The 21,815-nt window shown below is 37.2% G+C and overlaps 1 protein-coding gene across 2 annotated transcripts; it reads left to right on the forward strand.

Moving 5' to 3' along the window:
• Positions 1-1,005: 1,005 nt before the first annotated feature.
• On the forward strand, positions 1,006-21,265 carry TMEM184C (transmembrane protein 184C). Of its 2 annotated transcripts, XM_080675001.1 has the most exons (11): positions 1,039-1,730; positions 2,172-2,280; positions 7,292-7,422; positions 7,527-7,563; positions 8,450-8,655; positions 12,258-12,332; positions 13,907-14,000; positions 16,022-16,134; positions 19,508-19,607; positions 20,125-20,296; positions 20,522-21,265. In XM_080675001.1, the coding sequence occupies exons 2-11, from the start codon at positions 2,242-2,244 to the stop codon at positions 20,797-20,799; spliced, it is 1,245 nt and encodes a 414-aa protein (XP_080531127.1). In that variant the 5' UTR covers positions 1,039-1,730; positions 2,172-2,241; the 3' UTR covers positions 20,800-21,265. The 2 variants fall into 2 exon arrangements, with proteins under 2 accessions (XP_080531126.1, XP_080531127.1); XM_080675000.1 differs by lacking the exon at positions 2,172-2,280 and having other exon boundaries at positions 1,006-1,730.
• The last annotated feature ends 550 nt before the right edge of the window (positions 21,266-21,815 follow it).

The following is a 21,815-nucleotide window of genomic DNA, read 5'->3' on the forward strand; positions in this document are numbered from 1 at the left end:
AGTTTGTATTACAATACACCAGACTGTCATATGCAGATGTTACATCTAGAAGAGGGATGCAGAAACCAAGCAACAAATGTTGGCTAGGACAAATGACACCAGGGAAGTTAGCATTCCCTCACTGCGTGTGAGAAACCTAGGGTGGGTGTACTCAATACAGGAGAGCTTCTTGTTCATAAGGTCATTAGTCGGAAATTCTCAGATGGCAGGTGCTCTCTGACCAGTCAAATGTTAAACTCCCAGCTCTAACACTGACTAGCTCAGATCTGTAACAAGGACAACTGCCTACCTTTTGGAATTTTTGTGCAGATTAACTGATAGAAAATAGATAATGAACTTAGTACAGTGCTTGCCCCTCAGAAAATGACAATTATAACATGGGGCACGTTTGTGAGCAAGCAAATGGTAAATGGGCTCTTAAAGGCCTTTCTAAACTAATCGAGAAAGCTTGAAGAACATAAAATTTGTCAGTCTGGATTGTCAACCTTTTGAAACTTAAATGGGCGTGAGCTTTTAACACATGTTCCAAATGCAGAAAGGATATTCAGTATTTGCAGTGCTTCTAAAAGCAAGCTATCTTTAGAATGATCTTTCTGCGGGGTCCCGAAACACCTGAGCGGCCCAACCCCCTATGTTCTGGCCACTGACAGAAAACGAGGCAGAAGTTTCCTATTCTTTTTCTCTGACTTTTGCAGGGGGTTCCCCCATCCTCTCCCACCGAGAATCCGAAATCTTTTGTGCAGAAGAAGGTTCAGGTCTAAGGTAACTGCCTCTTACCCAGGCTTTCTGAAAGCCGGAATACAGCCAGCGGAAGAACGGAGTAGTGGTTCCTCAAGTGATCTCAGACAATTCTAGCAACTTCCATCCCCCTTCCCTTCTTCCAAGCGTCTGACCTTGACACGCCTCCTTACAGCCCCGCCCCCCCAGCAAATGGCCAATCGGAGAGTGCAAAGCGAACCGGATAGGGCGGGCCCAACTTGGCACTTTTGACCAATCACCGATCTCAGGCCCCTGGGGCTGAAGCCATGGTTTGGCCATAGGTTCCGCCTTGGGAGGGTGGCCCCTAGGAGCAGGTGAGGCAATCGTGGGTCTGGAGAGTTTGAGTCTCCCCTTCTGTTTATCAGAAGAAAAGGGCGCAGAGACCCCCTGCGAGCCCAGGAGGTAGGAAGCTTGGCCACCCGAGGAAAAAGCGAGTGGGCCGGCAGCTGCGAGGCAGAAGCAAGCTGTGTGCAGGAACCTTAGAAGCCGGTCCTGTTCGGCGCAGCCCTCCAGGCCATGGTGCAGGCGGAGCTCTGGGCGATCCCCAGGTGAGGGCAGCGGCTCCGCCCGGGGTTCCCGCCGCGGAAGAACTGGGTAGATGCGGAGTGGGGAAGAAAGGATGCAGCCCGGCCAGCTCCCCGGTAGCACCCACAGCGGCCGCCGTTGCCGCAGCTGCAGCAGAAAACACAGCGCAGGCCGAGGAGGCGGCTCCAGCTGCTGGTAAAGTCGCCCAACAGCAGTTTCTCTGTAGTATGCGAGTTGATAAAACAGCCAAAGAACAGGGCTCCCCATCTAAACCTCCTTCGAGCCCTTTTTCCTTGCTACTCGGAGCTGATTTATGCGGAGACATGCCTTGCACTTGTACCTGGACGAACTGGAGACAATGGATTCGACCTTTAGTGGCGGTCATCTATCTGGTGATCATAATGGTCGCGGTTCCTCTTTGCGTGTGGGAATTGCAGAAACTGCAGGTAAGGGGACTGCACCATCGGCTCTACCCTTTCTTCTACCTTCCTGCCCATCTTAGGTTGCCCATTTTTACACTGAATGCCCCAGACTTGATATCCTGAAAACCATATCATGTAAATGAGCCCAGTTTTAGGATATAAGGCTGTCTGTTTCCTTGTGCATAGTTTTTCAAAGCATGACACAGGTGGAGGTAGGACCTGGTCGAGAACATAGTTAGGATGTATTAAGGTAGCTGTGTAAAATAGCACGGTTTTGTTCTGCAAGTATTCATCAATTCCTTGAAAGTAAGGGGATTTTATTCCTTAAATCTGATCTGTTAAGATGTTGGACTTGATCATCAAAACTACCTTGAAAACCATGTATTGACTTTTATTAGCATTTAATTAGCTTCCTGAATTAAAAGATTCTAGTTGGTTTAACTTTGTTGTTTGTTTTTACTTTAGAAATTAACTCTTAACCAACAAAGGTTTTGCAAAAAGTCCCTTGTATATTTTTTGATGTCATATTCTTATTATGACATCAGTAAAGTACTACAAGCTGGAAGAACCCAAGGTAAATACTTAACTAAGATATGTACTTTATAGAAATTGTATAATGAACTTTAAATTCTAAGTTTAAAATAACCAGAAAGTACTTTTAGTTAGAAACACCTATTTTACAAGACCTATGACAAGACCATGGCTGTTTGAGGTCTTTTATTTATATGTTTTGGGTGGTTGTTTTTTTCAACTGCAGTTGACATTCAATATTAGTTTCAGGTGTACAGCATACTGGTTAGATGTTTATATTACTTACAAAGTGATCGTCTCAATAAGCTTGCACCCATCTGATTCCATACATAATTATTACACTATTATTGACTATGTTCCATATGCTGTACCTTATATCCCCATGACTATTTTGTAATTGCCAACTTATACTTTTGTTGTTGTTATTATTGTTGTTTTAATCCTTACCCGAGGATATTTTTCCATTGATTTTGAGAGAGTGGAAGAGAAGGGGAGAGACAGAGAAAGAGACACATCGATGTAAGAGAGACACATCCATTGTTTGCCTCCTGCACACTGGACCAGGGCCAGGGATCAAGCCTGCAACCCAACTTGTATTTCTTCATACCTTCAATTTGAGGCCTTTAATTGTGGAAATGATTTTTACATAAGTAAACAAAATGTATTTAATATACATTTGTTTTCTGCATGTTCACTAAATTATTTTTTGTTTATTTTCCCATACTGACATAGTCCATATAGTTATTTTTATTTATTATTTTTTTAAAATATATTTTTATTGATTTCAGAGAGGAAGGGAGAGGGAGAGAGAGATAGAAACATCAATGATGTGAGAAAATCATTGATCGGCTGCCTCCTGCATGCCCCCCACTGGGGATGGAGCCTGCAACTTCGGCATATGCCCTTGACTGGAATCGAACCTGGGACCCTTCAGTCCGCAGGCTGACCCTCTGTCCACTGAGCCGAACCAGCCAGGGCCATATAGTTATTTTTAATGTTAATATCCTATTCAACCACATTAAATATGTCCTATTTGTTGGATATTTAGGTTTTTCCATAATTTGTTTATCGAAGACATCTTAATACCAATGGGGATTTTTTACTTTGGAGTATTTGTTTGGAGTATGGTATAGGAAATACTTTTATGGTTAATGATATGCATAGTAGCAACCTATTTTAAGACTTCTCAGTTGTTGGTTTCAACGAGTTTTTTAAGTGCCATCTTTTAAGGAAAATTTTAATCTGCAGTCTCCATTGCTAACACCCTGAGCGGAATTCTTATCATGTTTTGCCTGGACTATTCTCAGCACACCAGCAAAAGTCTTGAATTAAAACATTAAAATTAGCCCTAACCAGTTTGGCTCAGTGGATAGAGCGTCGGCCTACGTGTCCCAGGTTCGATTCCGGTCAAGGGCATGTACCTTGGTTGCGGGTACATCCCCAGTATGTGCAGGAGGCAGCTGATCGATGTTTCTCTCTCATCGATGTTTCTGACTCTCTATCCCTCTCCCTTCCTCTCTGTAAAAAAATCAATAAAATATATTTTTTAAAAAAAAACATTAAAATTACTCTATGTGTGTCCTCTTTTCAAAGTTTTCCAGTCACTCCTAGACCCAGATTAAAAGTCAATATCCCTAACTATGGCCATTAAGGCCCAACGTGACCTGACACCAACTTCACTCCATCCCCCTGTGACTTTTCTCAGTTCTTGAGTTTTCACCTAAGCCTTGCTCAGTCAGGAGGATGGGCATGCACCCTCCTTAAGGCCATTGCACTCATGGGAGTTGTCTGAACGTAGATGGTGTTTAAAGCCATAAAGATGAATGTCATTGTAAGGAAGAAGAAAAGGCCAAGGACCTAGCACCAAGAGTTAGAGGTCAAGTAGAAGAACAGGCACTTAAAAAAACCGAGTAGCAGCCAGAGGGGAAGCGCAGTGCTAGGAAAGGTGTGTTTCTGGTGTTGTTGAGCCAGCCATTGACTTCCACAAGATAGAAATGTCATTGTATAGTGACCCTAATAATGGCTCAATGGAAATGTAATGGCTAAAAGAAGAGAGAGTTGTTTGAAAAATGAATGTGGTGGGGTAAAGAAGTGGAATCAAGATATGAAGACAAGTTTTGTTCATTTTTGTTTTGAGTATTTTGACTTCCAAGGAATGAATGGCATAGTGGATAGGGGTGTAGGATTAGGAGAGCAGGTTTTTTTTTCCCCCTTGTTGTGTTTTGGTTTTTAAGGTTCTAAACACTTAGCTATAGCATGTTCCCAATATTTGGGTATAGTTTTATTTAACATTCTTAATAACCTAGAAGCATAGGTATTATCTTCATTCTATAGAAATGAAAACTGAGATAAGTGGCTAAAGTGACATTGTGGTAAAGTGCTCTCTACAAATATTAATTACCTTTATCATTCTCTTCATCATTATTCACTAAATGAGTTTGTGTATCCAAAACGCTTAACACTCTGCTCAGCACATAGTAGGTGCTCAATAAGTCCTAATTACCTCAGTTGTTTTTAAAATAGCATCACTATTCTTGCATTGGAGCAGCAATTCTTTTTCTTCTGGAATAACATCTCAGTTGGGATTAGGTTCTCAATTGAACACCTAAGGCAAAGTTGTAGCATCTGCCTGAGCCCTAGATAAAGTAGTTGATATTTAGAGACAGTTTTGTATAAAAATACATGTCTTTTAAACACTAGAATCACAGTGCTCACACTGAAATCAATGGGAACTGAGATTGTAGAAAACAGGAGGTTCCTAAAGCTGCTCACATGGCCATGGTGGGGCACACACATTTTTTGGAATGGCAAGATGACCATCTGCACTATTTAAGCTATTTCTTTCACTCTCTTACTTGGCCAAGTATGTATAATTGAAGTCAAGTAAATTAAATGCACAAATGTCACGATGCTCTGCAGTCATTTTACTCTGAGCCCTGGTCTTCATGCCCCAAGTAGCTACCTTCTATGTTAGTGCTTCTCTCTTCCCCTCAAGAGGATTGGGGAAAATGCTCTCCTATTCCTCTGTACTCAGCTTTGAAAGCATTACACTGAGGGACAATTATCTCACTCCTGGATGCTCATCCTTAATGGTCTTTTCTTTCCTCTCTACTTTCTTAAGTTACCTTAGTGGAGGAAAAAAAAATCTCCGCTGCTTATCTCTCCCTTGTTTTGTGAGCCAGGAAACCCTACTCATGGCTGAGAAATGTAATAATGTTAATGGTATCCTTATGTCAGTGTGTCTCAAGTGTGCATAATTCAGAGATAAATGTAAATTAAATTAAAGTCAGTGTAATAATTATATTAATTTCTACAGAGACCTAGAGTTGACTTATTTTATTATGTTGCTTAAATATGCATCAAAGAATTTAAATTTCTTATACATATGGCTTTTCATATAGTTCAAAAATTAAAACAACTGTAAAACCAGTGATTCACATTAATGGCATTAAAGTATACAGATGAAACTCAACTACCACTGGCAATGTAAAAATGGTACTAACTCCATGATGCAAGATATTTTAAATCTGTCATCACTATACTGAAATGACTCAATTATCTAGTCACTTCTTTTCTGATCGTTTGAAAAAGAACTTTTTCCCTTACAGCACACTGAGGTCACTTTGCCTTTATTAGTCACAGACACATCATTTTTCTCATATCTACTACCAAGTTCTACTTTTTGGCACTAAGGCAATCATAAAGACAACTGTGGGCATTAAAATTATGTGGCAATACTGTTCCTAGTGATCACCTTATAATAGAAAAGATCTAAAATGTGCTTTTATTTTTATTATTACTTTAGGTCATCACTAAAATGAATACTCACTTTTAAATGGCATTTAGTCAAGCAGAAATCCTGGAATATGATTGCTCAGACATTCCTTTCATCTTCAACTCCACATGTTTGCCTTTCACTTACTGCTTTGAGTAATCTCCAGCATTCAGCAAGGCTTTCATATTTGCTTTTCAAGTTCTCCATACAGTTTAATGTAGGAATTTATTGTTATAAGAATATATTTGTATTCTTTTGTTTTCTGCTTCTTTAATCTTTGACCGCCTTTTACTGTTCAAAACTGTAAAACTAGAAGTTGTGGACTTCAGTTCTATTTTAATTAACTGCTCAAATACCTCAAGTACCAAAAATAAATGCCCACCTTTTTTCCTTTAAAAAGTTAGCATTTGCTTTTTTTTTTTTTAATTAAAAGAATTCATACTCTTTTAAGGCAAGAGTCCAAGTTAGTATAAAATTCATTCTCAAGGGCACCTCAGATAGAACAGAGGTTCAAATAAATTTGTTTTTATCGAAAAATATGTGCCTTACTGCAACTCTACCTAGGATGAGATAATTCAAAGTATATTTTTAGAAATGAAGCTTTTACAGGATAGAATATTGATCAGATATTGACTTAAAAGAGAAATTAGAGCTTTTTTGAATGTAATATCCTGAGTTGATATTGTTATGTATAAAAGGGATAGCATATATTAACACAGTTTACTTGAACAGTAGTTGTTGCATTATTTATCAAACAGGAGGGTTAAAAGACTTAATGCATGTTAAAGTATCTGATATAGTAAGCTTTCAGTAAATGTTCTACTAACATGTTGTGTAACAGAATTTGCAGAAAATGTAGGTAGGTTTTTAACTTTCTAGATAAAAAAGCAAAGGAATAAACCAGATAAAGATTTTTAGATTTGAGTTGTATAGAAAATTTGAAAACTCTGTATGTCTCCAAACACAATAATCAACTCTAAAGGCCAAATCAGCTGAGGGAAAATGGCATGATGTTAAAATTGTTAATGTACACAACACTATTACAGAAGGCCCCATGAGGAAAAATGCTCAATCCCATGAGGAAAATTCTGCCCCCTCCCTCTACAAAAGTAAGAATAGGCTGCTTATTAAAGAATAAATAAGAAATGGCTACTAGTCATTTGGAAAATAGTAAGCCCCATTACTAATCAAATAAATGGAAATTTAAAAAATAAAAATATTTAGCTCTTTACTTTTAATATCAGAGAATTTATACTAGCGTGTTCTTCTGCTTCTTAAGGTTGGAATTCACACCAAGGCTTGGTTTATTGCTGGAATATTTTTGTTGTTGACTATACCTATATCACTATGGGGGATATTGCAACATTTAGTGCATTATACACAACCTGAACTACAGAAACCAATAATAAGGTAAATCTTAACATATTTTGAATCTACTGTATTAGTGTTGTTGTTGGCTTACTTCATAAATATAATGTAAAATGTTTTTAATTGATGTTTTGCTCTTCAAATAGGATTCTTTGGATGGTACCCATATACAGTTTAGATAGTGTAAGTATGTTTCATTTTATCTCATTAACTAAGGACTTTTTTGAAGATACTAACTACTTGCAGAATGCTTAAAGTAATGAAAGTATTTGACAGTAAGAATCAAATTAAGAAGAAAAGTGAAAAGGTTCACTTGTTTTCAATGTTGATAAAGGTAAAGTACGACAATAGAAAAGGCAGATATTTAACATGTTTTAAAATCTTTAGCTGTTAGCAATCTCCCCTGAGCATGCCCTCACCTTTCCCCTTCCCCTATTCTTCCTCCATTCTCTCCTGAGCCCATTTCTTCTACCGCTCACTCCTATCTCTGTGATGATTTTCTAAATAAACATTCTCTTATTTTTAAAAAAAAAAAAACACAAAAACTATAGCTGTTTTCTTTGCTTGATCTTTTAAAATTTCAGATTAGTAGCTCTTAGCCCTAAAAAAATGCAATGTTTAAATTGATATCATCATCCTTTTTACTTACTAAATCTTTTCAACAACAAAAAAACCTTCCCAATGGATCCTAGCACAGTTTTTACAGGTGACTGCTTTAATTTGTTTCAATATAAAGGAAATGTTTTTCACAGCATTTTCTATGATCATGTCAAGAAACATTTCAGGTTTTATTTAAAAACCCAAGTGAATGTAATTTAGCTTCTTTCTTCATATTCATTATTTACTCCCAAACATGGATGTTTTCATTTACCAATATCCAAAATGTTTACTGCTTTTAGAAATTCATCTCACAGATTGTCTGGTAGCCCTTATAATAATAAATTTTCAAAAGTTTGATGTCAATATGTGGCAAGTTCAAAAATTAGTTTATTATGAATATCATGAATTGGAGTGGTGATTCATTTTATCTTAGCTGCAACTATTTTTAACATCTGTGCTTTTTTTATAGTGGGTAGCTTTGAAATATCCCAGCATTGCAATATATGTGGATACCTGCAGAGAATGTTATGAAGCTTATGTCATTTACAACTTTATGGGATTCCTTACCAATTATCTAACTAACCGGTATCCGAATCTGGTATTAATCCTTGAAGCCAAAGATCAACAGAAACATTTCCCTCCTTTATGTTGCTGTCCACCATGGACTATGGGAGAGTAAGTACGCTTTGTTTTAGTTCTTTTATGTTTTGGTTTTATTTAAGCTGTCAGTTCTCTGCAAAGCCGTGTTAAGTACTATGAGCAAGACAAAAAAATCTGAGTCCCTAAGCTTGAGTAGTTCGTAGTCAAGTTTGAAGACTAAAACAACACATTTTTATAATCCACACATAGTTAGTTTCTTTTACATTATTCATTCTAAATAGAAAACTTAAAATATTGTGGGTGTAAACCTTAGAAATCATTAACACCCTTTTACAATTGGAAACCAGGGTCTGCAGAAATTAATTTACTCAAGATGATAAAACTAGTTAATGAGAAAATCAAATGCTTTTTCTATATCTAGTGAAATGATCATGGTTTTTCGCCTTTAACCTATTAATGTAGTGAATTAGATTCATGAATTTTCTAAAATTAAAAACTTGCTTTCAAGGATAAATTTAAAGTGGTTATGATGTATCATCTGTTTTTCTACAAGATTTGGTTTGCTAATATTTTGTTTAGAATTTTTACATGAGTAAAATTGGACTACTAGTTTTCTTTCTCATACCTTCCCTGTTTGGTTTTGATATCCAGGCTATACTGCTTGAATAGGAATTACTGCCTTTTATTTGTCTACTAGAGGCCCGGTGCACGAGATTCATGCACTGGGGGGGGGGGGGGGGTCCTCAGCCAAGCCTGCGCCCTCTCGCAATCCGGGAGCCCTTGGGAGATGTCTGACTGATGGGGAGTGGGCCTAAGCTGTCAGTTGGACATCCTTAGCGCTGCGGCAGAGGCAGAGGTGGGAGAGGCTCTCACCACGGCCGCTGGGCTCACCAGCCATGAGCCCAGCTCAGGGCCTCTGGCTGAGCAGCACTCCCCCTGTGGGAGCACACTGACCACCAGGGGGCAGCTCCTGGATTGAGCGTCTGTCCCCTGGTGGTCAGTGCACGTCATAGGGACAGTCATAGGAACAGATGGTTCCTCTGTTCAGTCGATTTGCATATTAGCCTTTTATTATATAGGATTACAAGAAGAGATTGTGACCTATACCTTGAAAGATTAGGCCTGGACTTTTCATTGTGGGGTGACATTATAGAACTAGTCAGGCTTCCTGTGGTTTCTGGAATCGTGTGTGTGTTTTTAATTATAGTTTTTAGGAATTGGGCAGAATAGATAAAGTTTAAAATATATGGGCATACATTAGTTTATAACTTCATCTCTTTTGGATCTATTGTGATGACTCCTTTTCCAATTCTAATGTTATTAGTATCTTTATCTTTTTCTTGAAAAATCTTGCCAGAAGTTCCCCTAGTTTTCTCAAGGACTGATTTTTTGTTTTGTTGAGTCTCTCTAGAGCAGCCTTGGGCAAACTACGGCCCGCGGGCCGGACCCGGCTGTTCTATCCCGTTCTCTTGCTCTCCCCTCCGCTCCTTTACTTTGAATTTATATTAGTTCACACAAACACTCCATCCATGCTTTTGTTCCGGCCCTCCGGTCCAGTTTAAGAACCCATTGTGGCCCTCGAGTCAAAAAGTTTGCCCACCCCTGCTCTAGAGTATATTTGTTTTCTATTCCATTATTTTTGCTCTGTTTTTTCCTTTTTCATTTCTTTTGGTTTACTTTGTTCTTTTCCTAACATATTAGAGCCTTAGCTTTTTAATTTACAGCCTTTCTTCCTTTTTTTAACGTACTTTTGAAACTATACACTTCACTTTAAGTTCTACATTCACTCCTTGCATCTCAGTTCTTCATCTGTCTAGAACAGGGGTGGGCAAACTTTTTGACTCGAGGGCCACGATGGGTTCTTAAACTGGACCGGAGGGCCGGAACAAAAGCATGGATGGAGTGTTTGTGTGAACTAATATAAATTCAAAGTAAAGGAGCGGAGGGGAGAGCAAGAGAACCGGATGGAACAGCCAGATCCGGCCCGCAGGCCGTAGTTTGCCCACGACTGGTCTAGAATCACTTCCTTAAAAGTATTTTAAAAATTTCTTTAGTTTTATACTTATCCAAAGTATCTTTATTTTGCCCTCATTCTTGAAAGATAGTTTTGCTGGATGTAATTCTTGAAAGATAGTTTTGCTGGATTTAGTTCTTATGTTGACAGGAATTTTCTCCGAGCATTTTGAAGAGTTTATTCCACCTAATTCTGGCTTCGGTTTTTACTGTTAACCCTCTACTGTCAATCTAATTGTCTTTCCATTATAGGTGACCTGTCTTCCCAACTGCATTTAAGACCTTATCTGTCTTTGATGTTTTGCAGTTTATGAAGTATCTAGGTTTTTTTTGTTTTGTTTTTAGTCCTGCTTAATTTACAGTGTGCCCCAATCTTGTAAATTCATGTTTTTCATCAGTTCTGAAAAGTTCTCAGCCATAATCTCTTCTGATGTTGCCTTTCCTCTCCTCAGTCTTTTGTAACTCTGATTATATGTTAGAATTGATTCTATTTCATTCTTTGTAACTCTCATTCACATTGTCTCTTTGTCTCAGCAGTTCTTTCAGATAAATCTTATAGTTCATTAATTCTCCACAGCTTTTAATGGTATCTAATTGGCTATTTAATCCATCTGTGTAGTCACCCTTAATGGTCTCAGGTTTGGTGTGGCACTCAACTCATAGAATACTATAGGTTTAACCAGCTCCAACTTAAGCTTTGTAAAGCTTATGGGACAGGAAGCACACCACATACAGCCGAAGGATGCTCATCAAGAGATCTTGCAACAAGCCCAAGTACAATTCCTGGACACCACCACAGGTAGCATGCTTGCTTGTAAGTGGGAGTGAACCACCTCAGCACAGGGAAGGCTCTCAGCACACAGAACCCCAATAGTTATTCAGACCTAGTAACACAGCATCTGAAGGTTTGCATACCAGACTCACAATATTCTCATTCTAGATGTAATTCTTAATTTAGGGGATTCATAATACATGACAGTGATAACCACTTTTCCTGAGAGGAGTGCTAAATAAGCATTTGTTCTCAGACCCGCTTGGTCTTTTAAGACTTACACAAGGCTCCCAGGTGGAAAGCCTTTTTCTGGTAGTTGTGTTTTGGGACTTTTTTGTTTTTGTTTGTTACTGCTTGTGAAATTTCCTCTGTATTTGAGTGAGTCCAGCAATAGAATAAAAACTGTTTATATAGGATTTTTATTTTGTCCTTTCAGAGTATCTAGTCAGTGATAGTCTCTGGAGTGCCACTTAACTACCAAACTTGAAAGGAAACTGAATCCTAAAATGTAAATGATACTTCCTAACTTGCGTGTGCGCATGCTTTCACATACGCATGCACACACGCAATTCATTTGTTAGTCAGTTTTCCTTCCAGAAACACACGGACCCACATTTTTTCTTTTGATCTGTGCAGCACTAATTTGACACTATACACAGAAAGGGGGTCCTGCAGAAGATGTGGTTGTCAAATAATTTTAAAAATAGTATTTAAATAATTTATTTGCTACCACCCACATTCTTCCCCAGTCGCCATTTAGAATAACTATGTTAAAAGAATTAAATATAAATATGGCATCATTTGTCCAAGTGATTATAATTTGGGAGCTTTGGAGAAAATCTGGTACTATTTAAATGAGTAGTTGAAAATACTAAGTCTTTTTCTTTGGCAGAGTATTGCTGTTTAGGTGCAAACTGGGTGTATTGCAGTATACAGTTGTCAGACCATTCACCACCATCATTGCTTTGTAAGTACATAGAGCTTATATTATCGTTTATTTTTTTCCAAATCCTCATGCTCTTATGTGGTGCAACTGAGTAGAAAAACATATAAAGAATGTTAATATACTTGTTTATAACACAGGTGTAGTCTTATTTAAAAAACACAATATATAGAAACCCAACTATATGAAATCAGGTGACCATTTATAGGCAAAGATTTGCCACAGAATTCTTCTAAATAACATTCTCTCTAGAGCTTTCTGGAAATCATTTAAAAAATACTTTCTTTTTTAAATACTAGTTCACACAGCTTTACAGAAACATCTATTACATGAAATTAAAGTATGCTACTTTAGATTCATTGCATGGTTTTATTTTCTAAATAGTTAAGTTAGATATGAACACTATATTCCAAGGAAGAAACCATATTTTTATTTTTTAATAATTCTGTCAAGGCTTAGCACTTGAGGCAAAATTAAGCTACCTGGTAACATTTATTCCCTAAAAATTTAAAAATATCAAATAATGTAAAGCAAGCCGAAACCGGTTCGGCTCAGTGGATAGAGCGTCGGCCTGCGGACTGAAGGGTCCCGGGTTCGATTCCGGTCAAGGGCATGAACCTTGGTTGCGGACACATCCCCAGTGGGAGGTGTGCAGGAGGCAGCTGATCGATGTTTCTCTCTCATCGATGTTTCTAGCTCTCTATCCCTCTCCCTTCCTCTCTGTAAAATATCAATAAAATATATTTAAAAAAAATAATTATAAAAAAATAATGTAAAGCAAGTAGATTTTCATGTTTTATCTACTAGTTAATTGAATGTTATCTACTAACATTCTGCATAATTAAAGAGGAAGAAAGGGAAGACAAGGGAGAGAAATATTCAATTCTTTATTCTACCTTTGAGCTAGCAATTTTTAGTGATATTTACCTTAGAGTTAAGACTAATTCACTTATTTATGAAGGTATGCTTTATTTTCTGCAGTTTAGAAACTAGGTAATCATATAAGTTAATACTTAGATGTGGGTCTTCATAAAATTTACCTCCAAGCCCTGGCCTGTGTGGCTCAGTTGGTTGGGCATCATTCCGTGCACCAAAAAGGTTGCTGGTTTGATTCCCGAACAGGGCAGATGCCCAGGTTGTGGGCTCAGTCACCGGTAGGGCATGCAGGAGACAGCTCATCCACGCTACGCTCATATTAATGTTTCTCTCTTTTCCCTTCTCTAAAAATCAATAAACTATTCTTTAAAAAAAAAAATTTTCTTCCAAGACAATTTGGGTGAAAACATTAGAGTTGTACTTATAGACCTGCATTTTATAACAATCAAGCTTTTGAAAATAAGGCAGCATAATTTTTTTGAATCTATATATAACCTTTCCAGTTCAATGTTTGTGTCTTACTTTGGATTTACTTCAAGTTGGAGGTACAATCATGTACATTTCTAAAAAAAAAGTTTTTATTTTTTTGAACCACCTCTATGACAAAATCAAGTAATTATCTATAGGGTCTTTTAAATAAACTGACTTCTAAATGTAAGTATTGCTGTCCATGCTGTATTTATTAGTTAATCAAAAAGTTGTCTCATTTTTATCATATTTAGAATCTGTGAGCTGCTTGGTGTATATGATGAAGGCAACTTCAGTTTTTCAAATGCTTGGACTTACTTGGTTATTATAAACAATATGTCACAATTGGTAAGTACGCATTCTACTGTACTAAATTAGTATTTATAACTCTAGATTCTTAGGGAAAGTTTCTTTGGGAATAAAGCTTGTTACTTTTTTATCTTGAAATTAGATTTATAGGAAGAATTTCAAGAAACTGTAACATATCTTTATACAGATATAAAGGTATAATATCTTTGTTAATTATTTGGTGACTTATATCTTAACCTGCTTATCGTGTTTGTTCATTTGGTTCTGGGTACTTATTGCACAATTTGTGGATATGTCATAAATAAAAGCACAATTCCCTCCCTTAAAAAAAAAGGTATCCTAGGCATATTCAGTAAGATTCTTTCATATATTTGGAATTAAAGACAAATTGAGAATGCTAAGTTTAAAAAAATTATGTTCTAGATACTGAAATGCTCAAATATATAATTATCTGATTCTTTCAACTTAATGTACACTTTATTTAAAATCTTTTAATACTTTTAGCAAAATAGTAATTTAGATTATGTGGCATGCATGTGTGGTTTTAGAGGTTTGAATAAAAAATGCCCAGGCCTTGGCTGTGTAGCTCAGTTGGTTAGAAAGTCATCCCAATACACCTAGGTTGCAGGTTCAATCCCAAGTCAGGGCACATACAAGCATCAACTGATGGGTGCATGGATAGATTTGAAACAAGTCAATGTTTCTCTCTCTCTAAAAATAAATAAAAATTAAAAAAAATTTTTTTTAACCAAATGCCTGTGTATTCAAAGCTTTCTCACATGTTTATATTCTTTGGGACCAGTAATTCCATTTCTGGGAATGCATCCTCAAGTAATGGTCAGAAGTACTTATGCTTTGATTGTCATTGTATATAGAGGCCCGGTGCATGAAATTTGTGCACAGGGCGGGTTGGGTGTCCCTCAGCTTAGCCTGTGCCCTCTCGCAATCCGGGACCCTACTCCTGTTTGTAATAGCGAAAGGGTGAAAACAATCCTAAACCCAGTGTTGGGGACTGGTGAAATATACTATGGTGCTTCCACTGGCCAAAATATTTGGCAGTTATTAAAAATAATTTTTATGAAACTTATGGAAAGTAAGGTTAAGGGGGGGAGATAATCAGGCAACAAAATTTTGTTTTTAGTTGATGATGCCTGTTAAAAACCATTTTAGCCAAAACCGGTTTGGCTCAGTGGATAGAGCGTCAGCCTGTGGACTGAAAGGTCCCAGGTTCGATTCCGGTCAAGGGCACGTACCTTGGTTGCGGGCACATCCCCAGTAGGAGGTGTGCAGGAGGCAGCTGATCGATGTTTCTCTCTCATCGATGTTTCTAACTCTCTATCCCTCTCCTTTCCTCTCTGTAAAATATCAATAAAATATATTTAAAAAAAAAAATTTTAGTTGGATGATGGGCCTATGAGCAACTTAGTATGTTACTGTTTTGATATTCTAAATATCTTAAGTGAACATTTTATTATTTTAATGGAAAAAGTAAACTTTTAGAAAAGTTTTTACTGCTATGCAACACTACATTAGGTCATTACAACTAATTTTTTTCAATAGTTAAGTCTTTATCATTTATTATATAAAAGTAAATTCAGCTGTATTAAAATACTGCCCTCTAGAAAAATTGTTTCCCTGATTCCGTCCTTACTTTCAGATATCATGGTTACAGTTTTAATGAAAAGTACTTTTTTAATATGACTTATAATGAATAGCTCAACCCTTATAAAATTAATGATAATTTATAAGCAGATAATGTTTTAATTTCTTCTATGCATGGCCATCATCTGTTGTTTCTGGGCCCCAATAAGTGAACGCTTAAAACCATTTTCAGGGGAAATGTTATACATCTCTTCTGAGAAATTTCATATCATGTATATTCATCCACAGTAAACTATAAAAGCTTGTTGTTAATCTAAAAATACCATAATAAAGTCCAGAAAAATTTGCATGAAACATTACTCTGTACCAGGTCTCTGCTTTATAACTTTAATATTTCTAACACCATATTTAGTTATTCTTAATGAAGAAGTTTAATTTTTAATCTTGATTGTTTCTAGTTTGCCATGTACTGTCTGCTGCTATTTTATAAAGTACTGAAGGAAGAACTGAGTCCAATCCAGCCTGTTGGCAAGTTTCTTTGTGTAAAGCTGGTGGTTTTTGTTTCTTTTTGGTAAGTATTACTTTATCTTAAACTAGAGGCCCGGTGCACAAAAATTTGTGCACTGGGTGGGGAGGGTCCCTCAGCCCGGCCTGTGCCCTCTCGCAGTCCAGGACCCCTCGGGGGATGTCCACCTACTGGCTTAGGCCCATTCCCCAGGGGATTGGGCCTAAGCTGGCAGACATCCCTTTGGCAGCCCAGGAGCCCTCAGGGGATATCCGACTGTGGCTTAGGCCCGCTTCTTGGGGAGTGGACCTAAGCCAGAGTCGGACATCCATAGCGCTGGCGAGGAGCGGGTAGAGGCTCCCGCCACTGCCGCTGCGCTCGCAGCAGTCAGCCGGGCTTGTGGCTTAGCGGAGCTCCCCCTGTGGGAGTGCACTCATCACCAGAGGGCAGCTCCTGCGTTGAGCATCTGCCCCCTGGTGGTCAGTGCGTGTCATAGCAACTGATCATTCCTAGTTCCTAGTCGTTCCGCCATTAGGGTCAATTTGCATATTACCCTTTTATTATATAGGATGTTTTCATTTCCTAAAGACAGTAAAACTGTTGACTAGGATTTTTTTTTTTTTAAGGGGAGAATGACGATTTTTTTTTTTAATATATTTTATTGATTTTTTACAGAGAGGAAGGGAGAGGGAGAGAGTTAGAAACATCGATGAGAGAGAAAGATCAATCAGCTGCCTCCTGCACACCCCCCACTGGGGATGTGACCACAACCAAGGTACATGCCCTTGACCGGAATCAAACCCGGGACCCTTGAGTCCTCAGGCCGACGCTCTATCCACTGAGCCAAACCGGTCAGGGCTTGACTAGGATTTTTAAAATAGTTTTAATATAGAAGATGAATTAAAATGTCTCTAATTACCTTTTAATAAGTTCATCCTTTTAGCCCTTTTTGGTTTTTCATAAGGAAATAATCAGATGGCCACTGTAACATTTATAAGAAGGAAATAATTTGAGCCCGGCCAGTGTGGGTTCAGTGGTTGAGCATCAACCCAGGAACCAAGAAGTCACTAGTTCTATTACCGGTCAGGGCAAATGCCCGGGTTGCGGGCTTCCTCCCCAGTAGGGGTGGAGGGGTTGTGCAGGAAGCAGCTGATCCATGTGTTTCTCTCATTGAAGTTATCGATGTTTCTATCTATCCCTCTCCCTTCCTCTCTCTCCAAAAATTAATAAAAAACATTTTAAAATTTTAAAAAAAGAAAATACTTTGAAACAACCTAAATGTCTCAACACTAGAGGAATCATTAAAATAAATCATGGTGTTTTCACATAAGAAAATACTTTGCAGTTTGCAGTAAAATAGAATATTTAATAATGTGAGAAAATATTCATTAGTAGGTGAGGGCATGAGTGGGGGGTGGGGGACAATAGGGGGGAAGGACACATATGTCATACCTTAATCAATAAAGAAAAAAATAAAGTAAAAAAAATTTTTAAAGGCAGCCCTGGCCAGTGGGTTCAGTGGTTAGAGCAGTGGTTCCCACCATGGGGCACATGCCCCACAGGGGGGCAGTTTGATTTTTAAGGGGGGGCAATTCAAGAATGAGTTATTAACTGAATTTTTTGCAGTTCTATGGTTTGAGGGGCCTCAAATACAGTATGTAAATATAGTGACATTTATGCATTTCAGTTCTCTATTATGTTTTGAAACTTTATTTGCTATTTTTTATATCACTTCATATTATTATGATTTTTTAAACAATTTCTTAGTGATTTCTTCCTCAGTACTTCAACTGTCCTTTTGTTCTTTTATTTTTCTCTTTCAAGGATGCCATGTTCTTTGGAAGATTGCTTAGACCAAGTTAATGGCCTTTTAGGCTTCCTCCACATGAATAGGAGTTCACTTTTTGAATAATAAGAATTATATGTCACAAGGGGGCATCTGGATTTTAGAGATGCTTGGTGGGGCATGGCCAAAAAAAGGTTGGGAACTACTGGTTTAGAGCATCAGGGTCACAGGTTGATTCCAGTCAAGGGCACTTACCTGGGTTGCAGGTTTGATACTTAACCCTGGTCAGCGCTCATGTTGAGGCAACCAGTCAATGTGTCTCTCACATCCATATTTCTCTTTGCTTCTCTTCTTCCTCTCCCTCTCTTCCCTTTCCCTCCCTCTCTTCCACTCTCTAAAAATCAATGGAAAAAATATCCTCGGGTGAGAATTAACAACAAAAAACAGTTAAAATTGTACATGGTCCCAATTTAGTTATAGGGTGGATGATAAGAGGCCTAGAAACACATCAAATTTAACAACATACAAATAATATAAAAAGTGAAAAAAAAATTCTTAATCCTACCACCCAGAATGATTAACATTGTGTTATTAAAACTCCATAGAAACAGTTCCATACTACAAAAACTTAAAGAACTTAATATGTTCAATATATTGTGGATATAATTCTTTGCCAGTAAAGTAAAATATAATTTTGTTTAGGTTTTTGGTTTTGCTTAGTATTCTGTTGTGTGGATGTAACTTTTTAACCAATCTCCTATTGGCATTTAGGTTGTTTCTAATTTTTTCACCATTCCAAGCAACATTGAAGTGAATATTCTTATCTGTACAACTATGAAAGTGTGTCTGTCTCATTATTAGCTGATTAAATTTAGCCTAGGGTCACATCCTGAGATTTGCTTGAAATGCTCAATATGACTCCCTGTGTTACAGTTAGACCCCTGCTAAGTTTGTCTCTAATTCCAGTACTTCAAACAAGACTGGTTTCAAATGTTTTTAAAATAATTTGAATAATCAATTAACACATGTATAAATAACATTTAAGTATCTACCCTTTGTTTCATTGTATTTTTATTTTTTGCTAATCCTCATGAGGATATTTTTCCATTGCTTTCTAGAGAGAGTGGAAGGGAGGGAGAGAGAAAAATCAGTGTGAGAGAGACACATCAACTGCTTGCCTCCCGCAGGCACCCCGATGACGACGACCAAAGCTGGGGAATGAACCTGTGACCCTTTCTGGTGTGCAGGCTGATACTCTAACCACTGAGCACACCAGCCAGGGCTACCTTTTATTTCATTTTAAGTGCCTATTGTACAGTGTGTTAGGCATTATCTATGTATAGGAAGAGCTTAAATCTAAGTTCACACACTTTCAAAACAAAAAGACATAAACTAAGCAGTGAAGTTCCAAGAATACATAATTCAAATTCATGTGATGAAACTCTACTAGAAGAGTAAATTTGTAAAGCAAGTAAGTATATTTAATATAGACACACAGCGTCTTCAAGAATATGCTGTGAAGGCAGGGTGTGTTGGTGGTTGTGATGGTCCACAGGTTGTGCTGGGGCTTATCTTTAAAATGGCGTATTTTTAAAACAATTGCTCATTTTATGCTTGATTTAGATTTGGCATTTACCTTTTCCTAACATATAGGCAAGCAGTAGTTATTGCTTTGTTGGTAAAAGTTGGCGTTATTTCTGAAAAGCACACATGGGAATGGCGAACTGTAGAAGCTGTGGCTACAGGCCTCCAGGTAAGTAGTGCTTTCTCTGAATTCAATAGAACTTGACTATTTGTTAAGCGTGCTTATATAAAATATTTTATCTTTTAAACATGACATTGTGCAGGCTATGGGACTACTGTTATCCTCACTTTAGAGGTGAAATGCAGGAACCCTAGAGAAATTAGTCATTAATTACTAATTTGTAGAGCCAGGAATACGACCTAGATTTTGTTATTCCTAGTCAATTTATCTTTCTGCACTTCTTCTCTTAGTCCTTGAACAGTGGATTGAGCATTCTATGTACTTTGCTAAGAAATACTTGACTAAGTTAATACAAAATAGATTTAAATTTTTGGCGGTCTTTTTTTTTTTTTTGAGGTAAAAAATAATTATTTTGGAAAATGATTATACTTATGAAGAAAACCCCAGCTATTGATACTTAAGTACTTTTGAAAAGGAGGAAGTGTTTTTTGAAAAGGTAGTGTTTTCCCTTTACCTACAAAACTAGATTTAAACTAAAGATGACTGATTTTTTTTGTTGTTGTAGGACTTTATTATTTGTATTGAGATGTTCCTGGCTGCTATTGCTCATCACTACACTTTCTCATATAAACCATATGTCCAAGAAGCAGAAGAGGGCTCATGCTTTGATTCCTTTCTTGCTATGTGGGATGTTTCAGACATTAGGGATGACATTTCTGAACAAGTAAGGCATGTTGGTAAGTACCAGTCATTGAATTTATCCAAATAGGTAACTTTCGTAAGGGCAATTTAGTAGCTATTTACCATAAGAGATGAAAAGACTTTGTTTAAAGCAGTACCACAATAAGGCTCTTCAAATAGGGAGGGGGAAGGGGAGCTTATTTTTAGCATATAAGTTTATAAAGGTAAAAAACGAATACTTACTTTTTGGCTAATTTGGAAACCTTTATATTTCCTTAAAGGAAGGACAGTCATGGGACATCCTAGGAAAAAATTTTTTCCTGAGGATCAAGATCAAAATGAACATACAAGCTTGTTATCATCATCATCACAAGATGCAATTTCTGTTGCCTCTTCTGTGCCGCCTTCCCCCGTGGGTCACTATCAAGGGTTTGGACGTACTTTGACTCCCCAGACTACCCCTACTATAGCTGATGTATCTGATGAAATATGTAATGATACTACAGAAGAGAAAAGAGAACCTTCAGATAAACCTTCAGATAAACCCGTGATCTCCTGAACAGTGTGTGAACACAAACTGCACTACTGTTACCATGTTACTTCAACACCTGGTATCACATTGCTCAGGATTTTGTGCTTGGGACAAGCCATAAATGATGGAACATTGCAACACAAAGATAGGCGGAAGCCAGGTACTACTGGTTTTATATAACTAAATTTTGTATGTCACAAATAACAGTCTAAATAGCCTAGACTTAGACTCTAAGATTTCTTCACATTAGAGTATCACATACTCAAATGGTAGAAAATGACTATACTAAAAGTTCTTGATGTTACATGCTTTATCAAGAGGATGGTCATAAAAAATTAATAATCAATGCTTCCTACCACTGCTGCATGAAAATAATGCTCTGGAATTAGCGGAAAGTGTAATTCAGAAATATGAATTAGTGGAACGTAATCATAATCATGTGCCATATATTTCTCAACTGGATGTCTTTCAATAAATAATAATTTATCATTTATTTTCTGCAACTTTATGTCTCTCATTCTTTAAACAGAAATCATTAATGATTTAACAAAAAGGTCTTGATTAGAGAGGCATAGCATAAAAAAAAGTCCAGAAAAGTTAAGGGTTAAAAATTATATGCCTACAATGAAAGATACCTAGTTCTTATATTCCTATTAGGATAAATAGCTCAGACCTAATCTTATTAATCTTAAAACAACTATCTAAAAATCATTTGCATTAACGCTAATAGATTAATGTTTTCTGTGACTTTGAGATGAAAAAAATAAACTGGATTGAAGACTGGAAGAATAAATAAGAAACTTGTAGTAGAAAAGGAGTCTACTTTTCTTCAGTGTTATTAAAGGTGTCAGCTAATGTAAACTTATAAACCACAGAAGACATGGGGGTGCTATCTGAGAATCTTATTACTTAGGATGGAATTTCTGGGTCGTATTTAACATTTTATACCACAAATGAAATATAGAAAGTGCCATAGTAGTATGTTGCAAATAGCAACGGTATTATTTGTCAAAACCCTTACTTTACATACTTACACACACACA

This window comes from Plecotus auritus (genome assembly GCF_963455305.1).
Source record: "Plecotus auritus genome assembly, chromosome: 6".
Taxonomy (NCBI): Eukaryota; Metazoa; Chordata; class Mammalia; order Chiroptera; family Vespertilionidae; genus Plecotus; species Plecotus auritus.

What these genes read in the sequence shown, in the direction of transcription:
- TMEM184C (XM_080675000.1), top strand. Translation starts at nt 1,512, where the DNA reads ATGCGAGTTGATAAAACAGCCAAAGAACAGGGCTCCCCATCTAAACCT. An exon ending in CCACCATGGACTATGGGAGA is followed by an intron (nt 8,656 to 12,257) that starts GTAAGTACGCTT and finishes TTTCTTTGGCAG; the next exon opens with AGTATTGCTGTTTAGGTGCA. An exon ending in TGAACAAGTAAGGCATGTTG is followed by an intron (nt 20,297 to 20,521) that starts GTAAGTACCAGT and finishes ATTTCCTTAAAG; the next exon opens with GAAGGACAGTCATGGGACAT.